This window comes from Amblyomma americanum, chromosome 3 (assembly GCF_052857255.1).
Source record: "Amblyomma americanum isolate KBUSLIRL-KWMA chromosome 3, ASM5285725v1, whole genome shotgun sequence".
Taxonomy (NCBI): Eukaryota; Metazoa; Arthropoda; class Arachnida; order Ixodida; family Ixodidae; genus Amblyomma; species Amblyomma americanum.
The window spans coordinates 135,047,572-135,066,309 of record NC_135499.1 but is presented as its reverse complement, the minus strand read 5'-3'; the positions used below and the strand labels follow the sequence as shown (position 1 = coordinate 135,066,309).

Here is an 18,738-nt window from a genome sequence, read left to right as displayed (position 1 = left end):
CAACTGCTTTCGCCGTGTTCTTTTCCTTCTTTTTCAAAGGGATTCGTTAAGTTTCTTGCTACAGTATTTTATGCTCCATGCCCATTGTTTTATGCTTCATACTGCTATCAAATATAACGCGTTCAAAGCAACATGTGCACATATGCATTGTTTAATGGCAATCGAATACGAACAGTTAGTTGGCTGGAGTATCGACTTCAGTATCGAATAACGAGGCGAAGATGCATTTAATTTAACTACACTTTTAATTTCACGAGCTGGAGAGTTCAATTTTTGTTGACCAGCCAGTAAGCCAAAAAGCTCTGACTAGTAAGAGCGCGGCTTTCTACATTATAGCCGTATTTACGAGAAAAAGAAAGCCTATCCTGTCCTGGAGTCGCAAATCTCCCTGGACTGTGCAGAATAAGAATACCGCCCTAGGTAGAAGCACTACATTACTGCTTGCAACAATAAAATATTAGCATATGTCCTGAGAAACAACGGCATACAGAACGTCACACGATGACGAAAAAAAAAAAACTCGTCTGCGTGGCTAAGTATACCGTCCATTTTCTGCAAACACTGACGATTTCTCCAGCCAATCATTCGCTCATTCGCCTGATATTCAGTTAGCGCTTTGATACACTGATAGGCTTGAAGCAGGGGTTCAGACACAGCTACCGCTCTACTTCTTCGAGTGCAGGGGATGACAGAAGAGTGTGGAGCTTCTTTTATAGTGAACTATAAATAATACCCTCCCCACCCATCGATTTCCACACTGTGTGTCTGGCGACGCTGGTCGCTCGGGAAGAGAAACCCTGGTCTTACAAGCCCCATCGGTTGCTGTGTCTAGTAGCAGTCGACCACCATCCGGGGCAGTGGCGCATCGTTTAACTGCAGCACAACTGCATTAGGAGTGGCGGACTCCCAGCGTTTACGAATGTAGAGAATGACCGATTCCGTACGCTACCGCGTCATACCCTCCCCTTTAGTTTTAGTGCGCTATCACTGAGGTCCCCACTCGTTGATTTTACCGATCTTCGTCTGAAGCCTGCTTGACTTTGAAAAACGAGCCTCGAACCGAAACTGAAGTGAAACCAAGAGTTAACACTGAGGAGGAGGAGGGGGAGGAGGAAAGGCAGGGAGGTCAACGAGACGAATAACCGGTTTGCTACCCTGCACGGAGGGAAAGGGGTGAGGGGAGAAAAAGATGAAGGAGAAAAGACAGTTGCAGGAAATTAAAAAGTGAACATTGAAGTGAACATTAAAGTGAACACCAAAGTGAACACCGGAGTGAACACCGAAGTGCTAGCGTACATAATTCGCATTTTCCTAAGTGCGCTAAATCAGCCTTATTTTTTTTTACAGTTTTTATGAAGCCATAACGTATTGACCCGAATGCAACACGGTTGTAAAGCGGATCGACAACTGCCTTTGACGGCGTGGAACAGGAAATAATAAGACTCAGGTCTTCAGTAATATAGATTTAGTTATAAAGCAACGATTGACAGTTGACACTAATAAAAAGAAAAACTTAATACGGCATCGAGGCCGCGTACCTGGCTAGATACGATCTATAAGGACGTGGTGGAAAAAAAAGAGCTGACTATAGAAACGGTGCTTCTGGACGAAAAAAAAAGGAGACCGTTGTGCGCTTAGGCACTCTGTGCAGCCACTTTTTATGGCATTTTCATTTTTTTGTTTTTTTTCGGAGTTTTTCATTTTGTTGTTTTTTTTGCGTTTTTTCGTTTTGTGTCTTTTTTTGGGGACATTTTAGTGCATTTTATTCTTTTTTTAGATTTTCTTCAACATTTTTAGTGTTTTTTTGGAGGGCTTTGCATTTTATTTTTTTTTTTGCATTTTTTACACATCCGTGCAGTTCGTTTTTTTTTTGGATTTTGAGAGTTTTACAACTGCACGAGCTTTCCAAACGCATTCGACTACGGCCAGGGGTCTCCTTTCCAAGCGCACACCAGGTAACTGCCGGGGGTCTGGCGAAGGCGGCCGCTTGTACCCTATTTATGGAACCGGTGGGTGTCCGGCGATGCTGGGGTTCGAACCCCGCACCTCCCGAAGCCGAGGCGGACGCCCCGACCAACTAGGCCACGGCTTCGGTAACCGTATTGGTGACAAGAATCGTTATTTAACTCTACCACGGAGTGGCAACCAGTGCCAGCCAAGGGTTGCGACTGTTGACGATGAAAGGAATTAATATGTTATCCACGACGCAGTCCAGGGCGCAGTTCCTCCTTTTTCGTATTTCAGTGCGGCCTTGATTTCAGATGGCATTTCAATACCGCGACCTCCGCGACCTCTGGCTGCAAAGTTGGTAAGTGTTTACATGTTCCGACGCTGGTACGTGCAGTTCACCAACGACTATCCTTACTTGTCTCTCAGTTATTTTCCTATATTTCCCTGTTCCTTAGAGCTGTTTTATGCAGCACCTGTGCTATGCGAAATCCAGCCTTTAAAAATGCTGTAGACGCTCTTCCGCGCTGTGATCGACGTGTGGCAGATGCTCGGGCCGACCATCAGGCCGACCGAGCCTGATAAGCCCAAGAGTATTTCGCTTTCGCGGCCTATAGTGCTTTGATACACGTAACAAAGAAACGGATCATAAGTGGGTGAGCCTGGGGCACGGTGTAAGAATATATTTAGATCCTGATATTGCGGCCGGCGGCCCGACCTGATCTTGTGCCTCTCTTGAACGCGGACAGATGGCGCCACGCCGCGGAGGCTTGTCTAGTGCCATTAACCAATCCGCCCGGCACCTGGCGACTGAGACAAGAAACGAAGAGTAGAGATCCGTGTAGCAGACGCCTCCAGCCTAATGGAAACACGTTCGCAAAACGCTCGTAGAGCCGCAAAAACCGAATAAAAAGCGAACGGGAAACCAAATCTGCACCGTTCTGCAGTCTGTGTCAACGCAGTGATGCATCATTTCAGATATCTCCTTCGTGCTGTAATCGTAACGATCAGCGCCGGAGGATTGGCTGTATTACGATTTTTCCGCGGATCTGGACAAAGTCGAACCGACAGCACTATTTTCGCCAGTTCAGGTGACATGATTTCGTCTTTCCTAGTATCTAATATATTCCTCTAAAGTTACTAAGTTGCGAAACTCTTGCTCAGCTGTTGTGCCCACACTCACCTTTGCAATCGTAACGTCGGCACGCATAAACTGCAACAGCTGGGATCAGAGCGCACTTCAAACTCGTGCTATTAAGTTAAAGATATCGCTAAATGCGTGTAGGGGCATTGTGTATGATTGTCGGCGTTCTTCGCCGCAACTTTTTTCAACGGACCAGTAGCACCGGGCTCAAAATTGGACCGTGCGCTTTACTGCGACATCGGTCAGTTGCGCGATCGTACGCCTATTCGGCGCCGCTCTCTCCATTGCGTTAGTTGTTATCGTGGTTTTGTTTTTGGATGCTGATTTATCTTGTTAACTTCCTGTTAATCCAGTGTTCAGAGTAGAAATAATTCTTCCTCGAGATGAAGTGAATCGGAAATTTTTTAAGAGCGTGAGCTCTTACTTACGTTTGTCAAAGACGCGTCTGTCTGCAATGAAGGTCCAATTGACCAGGACAGTTACCACGTGACCAAACATATACCACATAGCAAGAGTGGGCGCGTAGAGCCTCAAATGGTATCCACCCTTTCGATCCGTGATATATATGCCAATATAGCGGTCATCGAAGTAAAACCCCTTCCCGCAACCCCCCTCCCCCCCTCCCCTGCGGGACCACCATTTGATTAAAATTTGGGGGCCATCCGTTTGACGAAACATGTTCGAAATGGTGTCAAATGACTTGCCATGTTCCTGAGGATAAAACTACTAATTGAGATGAAGATGAAGCCGCGGGTTCCGGATGGTGTCAAACAGCTCGTCTTGTTGTGATGCACACGTTTATAAAATGTATTAACTGAAATAACGTGGAAATATATCGGATATAGCGAAGATGGCTGGTTTTCTCCACGTTTGCTGAGCACACTGATGTAAACACTTGAAGCTCCCGTAGCTAACACTCTTCAGTCGACCACTGAGGCAATGTTGGCGGTGAATTTTTTCTTTTATTCTTCGTGCGTTTTAGCCTTCGTTTTATTTGCAACGCCTCCCGAGAAGTCCAAGGGAAGGATTAATGGAAGATTCTTGTAACCAGACGTGCCGTACAAATTTGTTGTAATCCACAAAACTGTATCTTATTTGAATTTCCATATTGAACGTTAGCAGTTGTGTTAGAAATAAGCCTTAAACAACGGACAATGGTGATATGTTTTAAGAGAAAACCAATAACTGCAAGCGTGGACTATATTGCGCTGCGTACGAAGATGTCGTGCTTCAGCTCTGTTGCTTTCACTTCATTGCCAGAAAAAGTTGTGGCGGAGTATAACAGCCTGCTTTGACTGGTCTGCACGCAGGTGAGGTGGTTCAGGGACCGGTGGTTGGGTGGCGGCTTCGTATGGACGGTGGACGAGGACGACTACGCCGGAAACTGCAGGCAGAGTGAGCGGTACCCAATCGTGAACGTGATGCACAATGTCTTGAAGGATTACTATCCCTTCAACATCCGGCGATCTGCCAACAAGGTACGACTAAATGAACACATGCGAGGATGTTGAGGGGATTAACACTTGGAGAGGGGGTGCTGGAGAAGGGCTCTTTATGTCCCTGCATGCTAGCTACTGGTGGGATTAGCCTTGCGAACGCTCTGCCGTCATTTGCTCCAACGTAGCGACACATAGACGTCAGTTAAAATCGGCAATTTTCTGCCGAAATAAAGAGTTTGACAATGAAAGCTCCAACCTAACACGCTAAGAGACGAAGAAGGGGAAGAGAAAATTATGGAGGTGATCGAAGTAGAGATTGAGCACTTTTTACGCACGCAACTTGAGCCTTCTTTCGGAAATGCCACCAACGAAAGGAGACGTAAGTGCCAACCTGATGACTGCAAAACAAAAAATCGGATATGCAAAATGTGAGAGATGTGAACACTGAGTGAGTATAGCTGTGCTGTTAACGCACATATGAAGCACTGCCCGACCGAGGAATTTTCTCGCCTATTAGTGAGCAGCGAAACCTTCTTGTCTTTAAGCATGAAATTTGTGTGCCTAATTATTGGTATTTTTCCGAAGCTCCTACTTGCTAGCGATATCTTTTTTCTGGAAGAGTATTTCGAGTGAATAAAAGAGCCAAAATGCTTGACCTGTGAGCAAGGAATGGAGCTAAAAAGCTTGGTTCGTTCCCATCAGAAGCGCCGTGCCCAACAATTCTGGACAAAAGCATTTTCGAGCGGGAAAAAGTTTGTGAGCGCAAATTTTTACATATTATAAGCTTTTACTGTAACAATCAATATATATAACCGCAGATCTCCCGTTTGCAGACTTGCATTTTTTTTGCAATTAACATTTTTTCCGGCGCCAAAAATGTGCCCCTTTGGTTTTCTACCGCAGTCTTAACTGCTCGATACGAGCAATCGAAACACTCTAAAAGAAAGATTTTGCTACATATCGGAAGATTGAACCAAAAACCTTCAATATTTCTATACCAGTGTCTTACAGTTCTTGAATATTCAAAATTTTTATCCACGAATGTTGGACATGGACGTCGTAATGGAATGCCAATGCAGGATCTTTCATGGCCACATCCATCGTCTTGTCTCTGAGATCTCTTTAGTCTGGCTAACAGAACCCGTGTCGTGCAGCTCCACCGTTCAAATTTCTTCCTCCTGTGCGAAAGTTGGTAGGAATTTGTAATACGGGAGTTCATCGTGCAAGCTTCAGACTCTAGAACTAGCTCCAGTCGAAGAAATAGAAGTTTCAGGCATCAGCAGCGTTAGGTGAACGTGTTGGGTGTCCGACTTTTGCCGGAGCAAAAATTAAAAATTACAAGTGAGCGTTGAAGGTTACAATTAGGCAATCAAGGAAATTCGTGTGTTTAGCGTCCGGTTCTACTCATAGTAGGCCTGTGTCACCCTTCTATCCACTAAATATTTTTAAGAACCGCTTCTTATTCAGTGCTTGCGTTGGAAAAGGAGCAAATGTGGTGTCTATAATATCTCTGTCGCCATTGTTTCCAGTGGCTTCCTTAAAAAGGTCAGAAAAACACTGAAATCGCTACACAATGTTTTGCATAGAACATCTTCCATTTGGGTCGGACAAAGCACTGAAGAAACCGGCGTGGTTTTAAGGCGAACCCTTAATCAATATTATAATTCTTCTACTGGTGGCTGTGGAATAGGTTTTGGGATGGGCTGCAGGCCATTGTCATCGAGAGCAAGTCTGCCACAGGCACTAGCGGGACGGAGAGCATATTAAAAGGACGACACGACCGCGCACAAAATATTAGCGTGTGCATCGTTGGGTTGAAATAGAAATATTCTTAGAGCTGTAAAAGCTTTTTATGCTTCGATTTCGTGCTATAAACAATCGCTCGTTGTTGTACCGGTTTTTCATTGAATCTCTGTGGTACTTCGTGCAGCTAAGCCTTGATCTGTCATAAGAATTATAACCCAAAAGGCTCCAGAACGCTGAGCGATGCGAGCGCACGTTAAAGAACCCCAGATGGTCTCATTAATTAGGGGCCTTCCACTGTGGCGTCCCGCATAGCCAATGTGCCATTTCAGGACGCTTAACCTCACAAAATTATTTGTTTGATTCCTTTGAAGAAACACGCCTATTTGCACAGCAACCATAATTGACAACACAAGTGCTTGCTGTCGCAGTGCGTAAAGGTGCTTGAAATTAAAAGCGATGATAATAGTGAATTATGGAAAATTCTGTGATTACATTAGCGCGTCTCTAGGAAATGCATTTGGAAATTAACCGGGCAAAAAGAAAAAAAAACGATATATTAACTTCTTTTAATTGTTTTCAGAGACGACGGCAGTGACGGAATCTCAGAGGAAAGGAAGCCATGCCAGCTATGGTGAAGAAGAGTGTCAAGCTGGAGCACATCAAACAATAAAAAGTATTCGTTGTAGCAAAGCGAATAAATTACTCAGCGGCTTTTTCTACTCTTTGATCACTTCTTTAGCAAGCTTACGTTATGGACAAGGTGAGATATTCCTTCTAGAGTTCGTCTTTGGGTTCAATGCCGACCACTCTTTACTATAAATATATTTTTTTTTCTTGAGCCAGGCTTTTGTTCCTCAGCAGTAAATGAGGTGGCGCAGTGCTTCTTATTTTATTTATTTATTTATACTTCAACCCCGACATCTTTTGGGGTTTTAGCAGGGCGTTAGAAGAACAAACTATAGAACACAATACAATGGCAAAGTACAAATAAACAGCCGGCGATTGAAGCACAATAAATAACAAAAGAAACCGTCAACATCTAAGAACATTACCGAAGCAGGGAAGCAAACGGTGTCAGTGATGGCTGCGTGACTTCAATGTCACTAAGGTTATTCCAATCAGCTTTGTTCTTGGGAAAAAAGAAGGCATATTACAGTTATTGCGGTGCTGAAATGGAGTCATTGTTAAAAAATGCCTTTGCCTGGATGGCATATCTGGTTGAGAAGGAGATTTCGGAAGGGTCAACTTTTTTAGTGCACTTTAATTAATTGAGATAAGAACTTAAGGTGGCTGAGACGATTGCTTTGAGTTATTGATGATAAGTTATTAGCACTTGTTAATAAGCCACTAATTGATGCTCGCTTAAACTTGTTATAAGTACATCTTACCCTCTTTCTCTGCACTTTTTCTACCTTGTCAATGTTACTTTAGTGTAGGGGTCCCAGATAATAGATGCATAATCGAGAGTAGGATGAGCAATTCATTTATAAGAAAGAAGTCGAATTGAAGGGGAGGACCGCTTTAGAGTGCGCCTCAGGAAAAACAGCTTGAAGTTTGCAGCATAAGTTGCACAGCTATACATGTTTAGTCCAGCTGAGGCAACGGGTGACCCATGGTCCGACGTATTTGTAGGCGTTCACATCAGAAAGATTTGTACCGTTAACAGTGTAAACAAATTTTAAAGGATTTGTTTTATGTGTGACTGTCATAGAAACGGGTTTCTGAAAGTTTTTCAAACTCATCATTTTTAAGTATATTTTCTAATTTGTAAATTAACTTTTAGAGCTAAACCTTACCGAATGCTTTTGAGAACTTCACGAATATTACATCTGTCTGTTTTCCTTTTTTATTCAAGTAAAAAAGTCATGGATCCTTTTGTCTAGTTGAGTGGTTGTTGAAAAACCTTTTCTGAAACCGTGTCAACATTTTGTTAAAAATGAATTTTTTTCCAGAAATTCAGATATGTGGCTACAAAGGCACATTAAAGTGTGTCGCGTATATGCGCGCATGTAAATGCGAATACTAACAAAATAGCGGCTGACTTTTTTCACTTCCTTTATGGATAAATAAAACAAATTGAGGTTGGTCTGTATTGATACATTACCGCGTGAACGGGACTGGAGTGCTGTGAGCATAAAAAGAGGAAAAGAAAATTGAGGAACCATCAATTAGTTTGATGCGGAGGAAATGCAGGAGCATTCTGCTCTTCCCTGTCTTTCATCGTGCTATCGCTATGCAGCCAGTAGTACGAACTGCATCACTACAACCACTACCGCAACTTGTAACTTCACTAAGGCACAGCCACCACTAGAGCCCGAAGAGGACATGATCCAATAACATTGATCGGAAACCGCCTTGAAACAAACCTGCAGCATGGGTTTTTAGTTGAACAAATCCAAAGTAGGAGAACACAGGTACGCTTTGTTTGCTCAAGCATGTGGCCGAGCTGACTCTTCCTTTTATCTTAAGCTTAGCAGAACTCTTTAGAAATTGAAAGATTTTACCACGCTTAGCATACCTGCCAAACAGCAGTACCGAAATGCGCGCCCATATTGTCCAAGGGCTAGTTATAATGTGGCATGCCAACACATCACTCAAACTCATTTAAAGTGCCCTCAGTGATCTTGTTTCCGCGAAAATCTCAATAACTTCAATGAAAGTGGCCCAACAGCTTCGAAGGCACCCATTTTTCTCCGGCGCCTAAATAAGCGATTTCAATAAATTTGTTAGATTTACTTACAACGAACTATGGACTCCCTGCCGCCATGTACTTTATGGTGGTCAAATAAACATTATTGTGAATTACTACTCTCAGCAGGCTCTTAGACGAAATGCACTCTCATTTGGAGGTGGGGTGATGTAGGAGGAGGAATACACTTTTATTGGCAGTCTTAACCCTTTAGCCACCAACTCCAAGCTGCACTCGTCATGGGAAATTGTAGAACTGAGGATTGGGCGGGTTGGTGGTGATCCACCGTATTAAAAACCAGCGCTAAAAAACACAGAGAGAGGACGAGACTAGACACACAGAAGGCGCTGAACTTACAACTGAATTTTATTCGATAGTAAGAAGTCAATTTATACAATACACATTCATGTGTGAGGACGTCTTGTCAAACACCGATGTACTGCAATCACCCACAAGCGATAAAACCCCCCAAAAAGAACATGAAACATATTTCCAAGGCACGCGCGCTATCGTCAACCCCGCTACCCACAATGAAGCAAGCCCATTTCCCTGCTTGACACGTTAATCGACGTTTTGCTCACGCATCAACTGCCCTTTCTGAGAATGTGGAATGCCTCAGCGATCTCTCTTGTGCGCTGGTCATCATGAACAAACAGCACTGTAGTGTCAAAAAAAAAAAAAACGGAGAACAATTACACGCGAGGCAGTGTTGTGCTACATTGCTATTTTCTTTGCTGCTGACCGAATTGGCATGCTCTGCGAGGCGAACATTGATACTCCGCCCTGTCTGGCCGATGTATACAGTGTTGTGCGTTTTTATCGTGAACACTTAAAAAAATTTCCCCGCTTCAACCGCTGGCTCATTTGCCGTGAAACTGCACACAGAGCATGTGTATTATGGCAACTTTTGTATCGTAGCAAGTTTCACAACGGTGCTTACTTAGTTGAGCCGTGCATGATGCGAAAACGTAATCGTCTACGTAGAGATCGGCAACCAAAACCCGCAGACGACGCTTTTTCGCTGAAGGGCGGCAGTGGCGCCATCTGTTTTGGGCAGTGGAAACCGTCACGACAAGGCCGCCGAGGCGAGCATTGCAAACAATATTCTTTGAAAGGTAAAGCCTCGTTAAATCATTTGTTCTGATATTTTCCGCTTAATTAGTCGAAAATGTTGTAAGCGCTTCAGTAGAAGCAGACGAAACGACAGGAACGGCATATTCAAACGGCCCGCGCTCCTTGCAACGCTTTCCTCGACGGCCTTGTCGGGACGCTTTGCGCTACCGCAAACAGATGGCGCCACTGCCGCCCTTTAGCGAAAAAGCGTCGTCTGCGGGTTTTGGTTGCCGATCTCAACGTAGACGATTATGTTTTCGCATCATGCACGGCTCAACTAAGTAAGTACCGTTGTCAAACTTCCTACGATACAAAAGTTACCATAATACGCAAGCTCTGTGTGCAGTTTCATCGCAAATGAGCCAGCGGTTGAGGCGGGGAAACTTTTGAAAGTCTTCACGATAAAAACGCACAATACTGTATATGCCCACAAGAAAAAGGGATGAAATAGATCGCACCTTTCTTAGAGGTAACATATTTCTTCCCATGCTTATTATTGCATTTTCTCTTACTAATCTTCCCCTCGTTTCCTCTGTACTGCAGCCCTTACTTTTCCCAGTTTATTGGGAGCAGAAAAAACCAATCGGGACCCTACTCAAGCCGGTGAGACCGGCTTAAAAGAGTAGGGTCCCGATAGAGGACTGTATCAATAGACACCTATCGCATACAGTGTACCGTGTTACCGTTACCAGAGTACCGAGAGCCCACCCACCCCCAGTTCGCACGTTCTTATTGGTCGCTATACGCCAGGTGCGCACGTAGCTGCGGGGTACATGGCGCCATCTGGCGCTTTCAAGGCGATCTGCGCATGCTCACTGGCGGTGGGCGGGTTCCCGGTACTCCGGTAACAGTAACACTGCACGGTATACTAAAAGTGTATAATATCAACGCTGACAAATAATATTCGTACCGCCCGACGTGGCGCTGCTTCCAAAGACTAGTTACGGACTGCAGTGGCATTGATTGCAATTTTAAACACTAGAGGGCGGTAGTTGTCCACAAAACGCGTTTTGCGCCTTTGACGCATGTTTAAGCTTGACAACAGTAATTTTTTCCACGCCTCGCTGTAGGTCCTCGTTGAGGTCAAATGGGGTCCGCCAATGAGGTAGCTCAGGTAGAAAGGATGGGGGTGTTCTTTACATACTTGCAGATGACGTCATGCCAACCAGGTCGCTTCCATGGCTGCCGTGTGTACGAGCTGCTTGGCTGCCGCGCGCGCATCGAGACGGGTATAAACAGAGGTGCTTCGTGCTGCGACTGGCTCCTTCGCGGTTTTATGCCTGAAGATTCGTCGACCGGGATGTGGTGTCGCCCGTCCTGCGGACGGCAAGAGATCATATGGTTAGATTTCATGACATAACCATTCACTACCGCTTAGGTAGACTTCTATATCACCCCGCATATATTTCTCTAACCAAACCCCAAAAGGTTGCGTGGAGGAAACTCCTATCGAACTCCTTCCCCAACCCCGCGATATATGCCCGCATATACCCTGAGGTCTACTCTCCCTCCTGTCAACTATGTGGCCAACATGCCACTGTATCCCTCATACTCTGGGCTTGCGCTCAGGACTCCTCTCCGCGAGGTTTCCAGCTCTCGAATCCATACCAGTGGGAGGCCGCATTGCTCAGTTTCGACTCGGGCACACAGATCCGGGTTGTGACAAGAGCCCTAGAAGTCGCCGAACGCCACGGGCTTATGGCCATTTGATGGGGCTATAACTCCACACCAACTGCTACCTTGGTCGACGAAAATAAGTTTATCCTCCTCGTCCTACCGTGGAAATGTCTTCTCTTCCGAATGTGCAGTCCATTTAAGAGTGCTACAAATCATAATGGATCGTATTAGTGCACGTTTGTTGGGAAGGACGGTTAAGAAGTGTAAGGCCATCGGCCGTTGAAGACTGGAAACAAAGAGCGCGGGCATTACCCAATTAGCTGCTCATTTCCTTCGTTTTTCCGCAGATGAGAGCTTGCCAGCGGCGTAGCTCGATGAAGACGAAATTCTACTTTAGGGGTCAGCGCAAAACCTATTGTTTAAATTTCAGCTCATTGACCTCGGAGAACTTCACTGCCTAAAACAGAGTGCGCAGAAACGTTTATTTCTGTCGTCAGCTGCGGTGGCATAAAGGTGGCGCACGATCGACTGGGTGCCTCGATACGGAGCAATGCATCGAGGCACCCGTATCGATTCATACGGGTATCGGGGTTACGGGGGTACCGTACCGAGGCACCCTATGCACGGCTGGATCGGCGTCCACGCTACGTCAGCCCCGGCATGCTGCTTCTGGGCGTCAGCAGTGTTGCCGCATTGGCCAGTTGGTTGTTCCCAGTTGTCGGCTAAAAATTTCCCAATTTTTCCCACAAATCTATTTTTCAAAATATAGTAATTTCAGAGTGAATACAGCCGAGGTAATAAATACAAGAAGGAGTGAAATAAAATGAATACAACGCCTATTAATAATGAACATAAGGGCTGGATTGTTCTTGCATGATCACCTCTTCGTTTTTATTAGTTTTTGCGTTAGGGCGGGGACCAGCTCGGCTACTTCCATTTCCATTCTAGCCTCTCCTGTATAGACCGTATAAATTTTCGGGAATTCCTTTAAAACACTATGCGTACATAGGGGGTTGTGTGACTAAAGAGCTGGGAATGGTTGGAAGCAATTAATGGAAGGGTCACTGCCACTATATATAGCTGAAAGAAATCCAAGGATGCAGCACTCGAAACCTGAATGAACCTAAATGGGCCAGGGCTCTGTATTGTTGTGCTCGCGCTCCGTTCATGCTGTTGAGTTCGGCGAATTTGGATATGGGGAGGATTCCCTGAAAACCACCGCGAAGGTGAATGAGCCCTCTAGAAGAAACGTGGCTGCAGGAATGTCGGAAGCAGCGACGACAAAGGCGTCCCCACGTGTTCGAGCATTCTATCGGGTCGACGAACGGAATGTTGTCCTTATTAGTCACGCTGGGGTTGAAAATTGACTGAGAGCTGCGCCTTCGTCAAAGGTTCCGCGTTCCGGTCATCAGACGACGAAGTGCAAGGTCTTTCAACCCCTGCTGGGAGGCAGCCTGGCATTCCTGTGCCACATGGGCCCTCTTCATGTGTCACGCACACGCCTTCCTGGGCCACATAAGCGCAGTCCAGGCCCACGTGCGCGCCCACCTGGAGGCTGTGTTGACGACAACGTGACCGCGTCCTGTTCCCTTTCCATCGACCGAACTGCGAGAGAACATCAGGACCGCCCTGCCGTAGGCAGTCCTACCAGTGTCATCGTCTGCATATTTGATTGAACATCATTCTTCGAACTGCATTCCCCAGCCAGGGATCTGGGGAATATGAAAGGTACTTAACGAGCTGCTGGTTTAAGTACCGAGACACTACCGACCGCTAAGAAGCTCTCTTTACTGAAAGGCACTCTCAGTTGCTCTCACTTGTACAGTATGTAAGTAGCCTTTGTATAAAGTTTTCCACGTTTTCTTCTTCCGATCTTACTCGTCTCTTCTCCGGCCCAACCACGCTACCTGAATCCCAACAGTATGCAAGGCTAGACAGCAAATTAAAGGGAAACATCAAGTCAAATTTCTTCTCGCGACACTAGTCAGGCCACCACGATAACACCATTTTCCCTTCATCTCTGCACATCTTCCCGAGAAAGTATACATTAAGAACACCTGTTTTTAGCGAAACCAAAATTTCCCACGTTTTCAATGAGTTATGCAAAATAATTCCCCTTTTCCCTCAGTGAATTGATTTTCCCACGATATGGAAGGTTTCCTATGATTCGGCAACACTGGGCGTCAGCTCGCCGCTTTTCGTTGCGCAGTGCGAAATCTTCACGCTTGGCGCTGCAGCCAAGTAGGACGGGTCTCAGTCAGGGTTTTTGTCTTCAAAATACTTGGGTGACCACCATTCCAAAGCAAAACGTTGATGTTGATCTGTGACGTGATCCTTGTTCCGCCGTTACCGTAAACTCGACAGTCGAAATTGCGTATTTACCAGTTATGAAGTGCGCACCACATGCTCGATAGTAGTGGTTATCGCGGTCGAAGTTTTCACATTTAATGCGCGCCACAGGCAAGCTCCGGTGCTGTGCTCTGCGCGATTTCGTTCGATCGCACAGGAAGGAAGTTTGCTTTCGTAGGATGTCTGCTGCGCTTGGACCGCTCAAGTATCGCGCACACTGCCATGCTGGAAAGATGCGGAATGCATACTGCTGGAGCTGGTGGTTCATAAACATGGCGGAAGCATATCCAAAGATTCCTTGAACTGAAGTCAGTGCAGGCTATGCATTTTGGGGGGAGGCGAGAGCTTTGGGGCAAGAAAGATCGTTGCGGTGTAGTTCTCTCGGTCGCGGCTTAATTCCAGAGGACAATAAAAAGACAGCAGGAATTTGGCTTGGCAGCGCGGTTACTCGGCAGTCCAACACTAACCACAAACGGCTCATCAATGACCGCGCTCGTATCGAAGTAATGCCTTTGTTAATGAAAAGGCAGTGGAGCCGTGTTACCGGTTGCAAAAAGGCGCATATGTTTCAAGCGCATTATGAGAATCTACAGCCACAAAACGCTGCAGCCGTTCAGGCACCGCACGTATATAGTACCCTTGCTCCAATATATAACAGCACGTGCACGCTCCTTCACGTTTTCGATTTATGCTGCAAACAAAGTTGCCAAAAGTGCGACCCTCCAAACTTCTTTCTCAACTTTGAGGGGGCCTGCTGAAACATAAAAACGCCGAACTTTTTTTTTCCGGCACAACTTCCACGATGACTCGGCTGGAATAAGCATCGTTTAAACTGCACCGAACGCGCATCCGGTTCCTTATTTAAGCATGCAGGCTCCCCTCCCCCCCCCCCCCCCCCCTTACTTTCTCCTCCCTTCTTGCTGTCTCATCGCTCACTCACGGCATATCACGTGAGAAGACAGGTGCGCGGTGAAGAAAGCTATCGTATCAAATTGAGGAAGAAGTAAAAACAGAATAAAGGCTTCCTTTCTGAAAAAAACGCGAGCGTTGGTGACGTTTACGGCTCTTGGAGGATGAATTTTGTCAAGAGTGCGCCTCCGTGCCGCCTTCAGCGAGCGCTGTATTCCAAATCATTCGGCGCCAGCACGACAAACGGCTGCCGGGCGCGAAGGCATTGAATCCTGTGGCGACGTTGTTCTTTTGTGCGTGTAGTATATGCTCGCGAGTGCGCGCTCGTATTGCGTGTGCGTGCGTGCACGTTTACTTTCTACAAGCTTGCATCGCTAGTCCTGTGTGCCCCTCAGCGAGTCAAACTCGTCGAGTTTGGAAGGAGGGTTAGGCGCTCTGATCATTCATTGATTTATCCGCCTTACATACGCTGATAGGAGAGGAACAAGATAGCTTCGGCGCCCCAAAGGTCACTTGTCGGGGAAAGTGACAGACGGTAAGTCCCTGCGTCAGCTCTCCTTCGGTTACTCTGCCGTTCTGGCTTGAGGGAGTCGCCCTCAAGCCTATTCCGTCAAGATGCCACATACTATCGATTTGGACGAGCCAGGCTCGTCAAAAGTCGATTGTCATTTCTGGTTCAATACGAGTCTAATTTGTCTGCGTTTACTCGAACTCTGTGTCTAGTTTAATACGAGTAGGTTCGCCCGAAGCGTTAAGGAGCTCGTGCCGCAGAAAATCCAGCGTCGTAGTTGGCGTCATTGAAAGTGAGCGAGAAATCAACAAAATATCCGCCGAGAAGCAACCTAGGAAGCAGGTAGGCCACCTTGGTCACGTAACCTTGGGACGTCATCACAACTTGCTCACCGGATTGTCAGCACATCGCGCACCGTGGCAGATGGCCGTTAAATTAATGATTGATCGCGAAGAGCAACCTGTGTCGCACAAGCACCGTCGCTCGTAGCGCCTGCCGCCGTAGGGCATCGCTTAACGACTGCGCCACTTCGTCAGGAGTATTATGAGTACTCCCAGGAATCTACGCACGTGCAACGTTCTCGGACAAAATTTTGAGTATTGGAAAATTGTGAAGTACTATAATGGAAATTTTGAAGGCAATGATCCATTCTTCTGTTGTATTGCAAAATATTTTAAACTTTTTTTTTTCCGTGGCTCGAAGCGAGCAGTTAAGACTGCCACGGAAAACCAATGGGAAACGCTTTTGATGATAGGAAAAGCGTTACAAGCAAAAAAATGCAAGCCTGCCGATGGGAGATCAGCGGGTATATTGTTTGTTACATTGAAATCTCGCAATATATGGAAAAAAATGCGTTCATACACTCTTTCCCATTCAAAAATGGTTTTGACCAGAATTGTTGGGTAAGAATGTTAAGTAGAGAAGGAGCAATATTGCATATATGGGCATTAACTCATTACCGCTATCGCGTTAGGGCAAAGCTTAAGTGTCCCCTAATTTTTTTGGTCTGCCGATAAATGGCAGCAAGGGTACTAAATGAACATTTTAGTATAAAAAATTGTTCGCGTTAGTCGGTTAAGTCTAGTATAGGGAACCCGGTAATAAAGCAATGCCGTAATTCCCATCCACTTGATTGCTAATTACGGGGTGTCTACCATTTAATCCAATACGGCGGCTTCTTTTTCGCCTGTCTCTGCAGAGAGAATTTCAAAGAAAAGAAGCGCAATGACATCTTGGCAATAACTTCTAAAGCGACAGTTGTTTTTTCGCGGTTACTTCTCGGGCCTTGTAAATTTTAAGACGTCAAAGTGGCTGCTTACAACTCCACGAGGGAGCTCTTACATGCGAACATCGATGCGGGTGGTCGTCGTGATTCATTCTTTCTTTTTCTGTTGCCGATATTGTCTTGCTCTGAATGGGAGACAGCTTGCGTGAAGGCGGGCGCTGTTCGTTTCGTGCGAGTGCTGTTCGTTTCGGCCGTTGTGTTGGCCAATCCAGAATGGCGACTCTAGGCTCCTGGTGTCTGAAAAACTTTGATACCGTGTTCATGCTTCTTTCCGGTCCCATCCATAGGGGTTGAAGACAGCGTTCTGCGCTAGGAGAGACCTCTGCCAAAAAGTTCTGTCGTGGCAGGTGCTGAACTGTGAGCTCTCGAAGATCGTTCAGAACGGCCTCTACCAGGCGTAAACCGCTGCAGCACGAGCTTATCTGGGGCGTTTTGCTATTGTGACACGCTCCTCTAAACGAATAGGGCAAAGCTAAAACAGCCTTCGCTGTAAGAATCGACTGGCGTTCATATGATTTGCCAGGACAGGAGCTTGGGCACGTTGGTTACTCATTTGGGATGGAACAGCCCAGAACGGCGAGATAGAATAGGAGACAGGCGCTGATTTATAACTCAGTTTTTTTCGCATAAACACGGCTTCTTGTATTATCTCTCCAGCCACATGCATCACACCCATACCACTCATGCACTCAACAATGACCGAATAAGTTTTGTAACCATGCTTGGAAGTGAATCACTCAGGTGAATGGAGGTGAATGTTTAACATGTGAAGTTCTTTCTTTGTTAGCACGACTGTAGGCATGCCGGTACAGTGGTGCGCAGCCTCGGTATCGGAGCTGCCTCGATGATTTTCCCGAACAGCTGCTCTTTTTGTTTCGCTAGTACTTTGCAACTGCAGAGTTCAGGTGCACAGGTTTTTGACGGACAGTCTCTGCAATGAATCCCTATATTTATACATGGTTCCCTAAACGTTCGTTTTGTGTTCTAATAGACTTTCGTTCATGCATCTACCAGTCTGTTCTATATAATGTTTTCCACAAGTCAGTGGCAACGAATACACCAGGCCTTCAGTACATTCCATAAAGGGGCTTTGGTGCTTTATCGTGCACCCCCTTTTTACCGAGTTATCATTCACACGTCTACAAAGGCTTTTCAGTTTGTTAGGGGCAGTAAACACCGCATTCAAGCCAGATTTTCGACCAATTCTTTTTAGGTGATGAGGAACGTTATGAATAAGCGGTATTGACACTACCTCAATCCCTGCTTCCTTTCCTTTTCTTTGGCACTTCCTGTTGCTAAAGGCCTAGCTAGCCATTTTCAGGTGCTTTTTTATCTGCTTAGCTACAGATACCAGCAAGTGTGAGGGGTGCACGCACTGCAAAGCCATTTTGTCTCGCGCAGGTAGCTAAATTTCATTTTGTGAACGCACGACGTCTTTAGGGCATTTTTCAGGCCCAATTAAGATGACAATAGCTTTTTTTGTCAGCTTTGAGTGAGCTGGTTGCAACGGGAGTGGTGCCTTCTCCTCTCTAGGTTCATGTCCCACAAGTATGCCCACTATCAAACTCAAGTCTCAGTTCCAAAAATCTCAGAGGCCCTATAGAACAGAAAGCTCATGAGTGACAGTAAGTGGCTGCAAAGCTTGAGCAAGAAGATCCACCTCCTCCATCATTGCTTCTTGGTGAATTCTTACTTAGGCAGTCATGAAGAACAATGAAGTCGTCTCCATACCTAAACACTTTTACCAGTGCGGCTTACGTTACCCGACCTGTCTTTTCGGGCCAAGTACAAATTGCTAAGAAAGGGCGTGTCACAGGAACCAATGCATACACCGCGTTTTTGCAAATACACTTTTTCCTCCCCGAGGACGTGAGTCTCCCTAAGGCACACTGATAACAGTTCCAAGAATCCCTGAATAGACATTCCGCACGCATCTTGAAAAGCGAACGCACTACACATGTCTATGCGTTCTTCAACACGCGCCATTAA

At 45.9% G+C, this 18,738-nt stretch overlaps 2 protein-coding genes across 4 annotated transcripts in view; both read left to right on the top strand.

Moving 5' to 3' along the window:
- LOC144123333 (chitinase-3-like protein 1) overlaps positions 1-6,967 on the top strand; it is a 28,008-nt gene extending 21,041 nt beyond the window's left edge. The window contains exons 3-4 of the mRNA XM_077656188.1: positions 4,402-4,569; positions 6,857-6,967. Of these exons, the coding sequence (XP_077512314.1) occupies positions 4,402-4,569; positions 6,857-6,871 (183 nt within the window). The 3' untranslated portion in view covers positions 6,872-6,967. The remainder of the gene's footprint in view (positions 1-4,401; positions 4,570-6,856) is intronic.
- The window catches only part of LOC144123332 (chitinase-3-like protein 2), a 100,161-nt gene that overhangs the window by 51,036 nt on the left and 30,387 nt on the right, over positions 1-18,738 (top strand). Inside the window, exon 1 of one of the 3 annotated variants that reach the window (XM_077656185.1) lies at positions 15,263-15,488. The exons of the other annotated variants lie outside the window; for them this stretch is intronic. The gene's annotated coding sequence lies outside the window, so the exon portion shown is untranslated. Of the gene's footprint in view, positions 1-15,262; positions 15,489-18,738 lie in introns of those variants that run through there. 3 annotated transcript variants of the gene reach the window in all.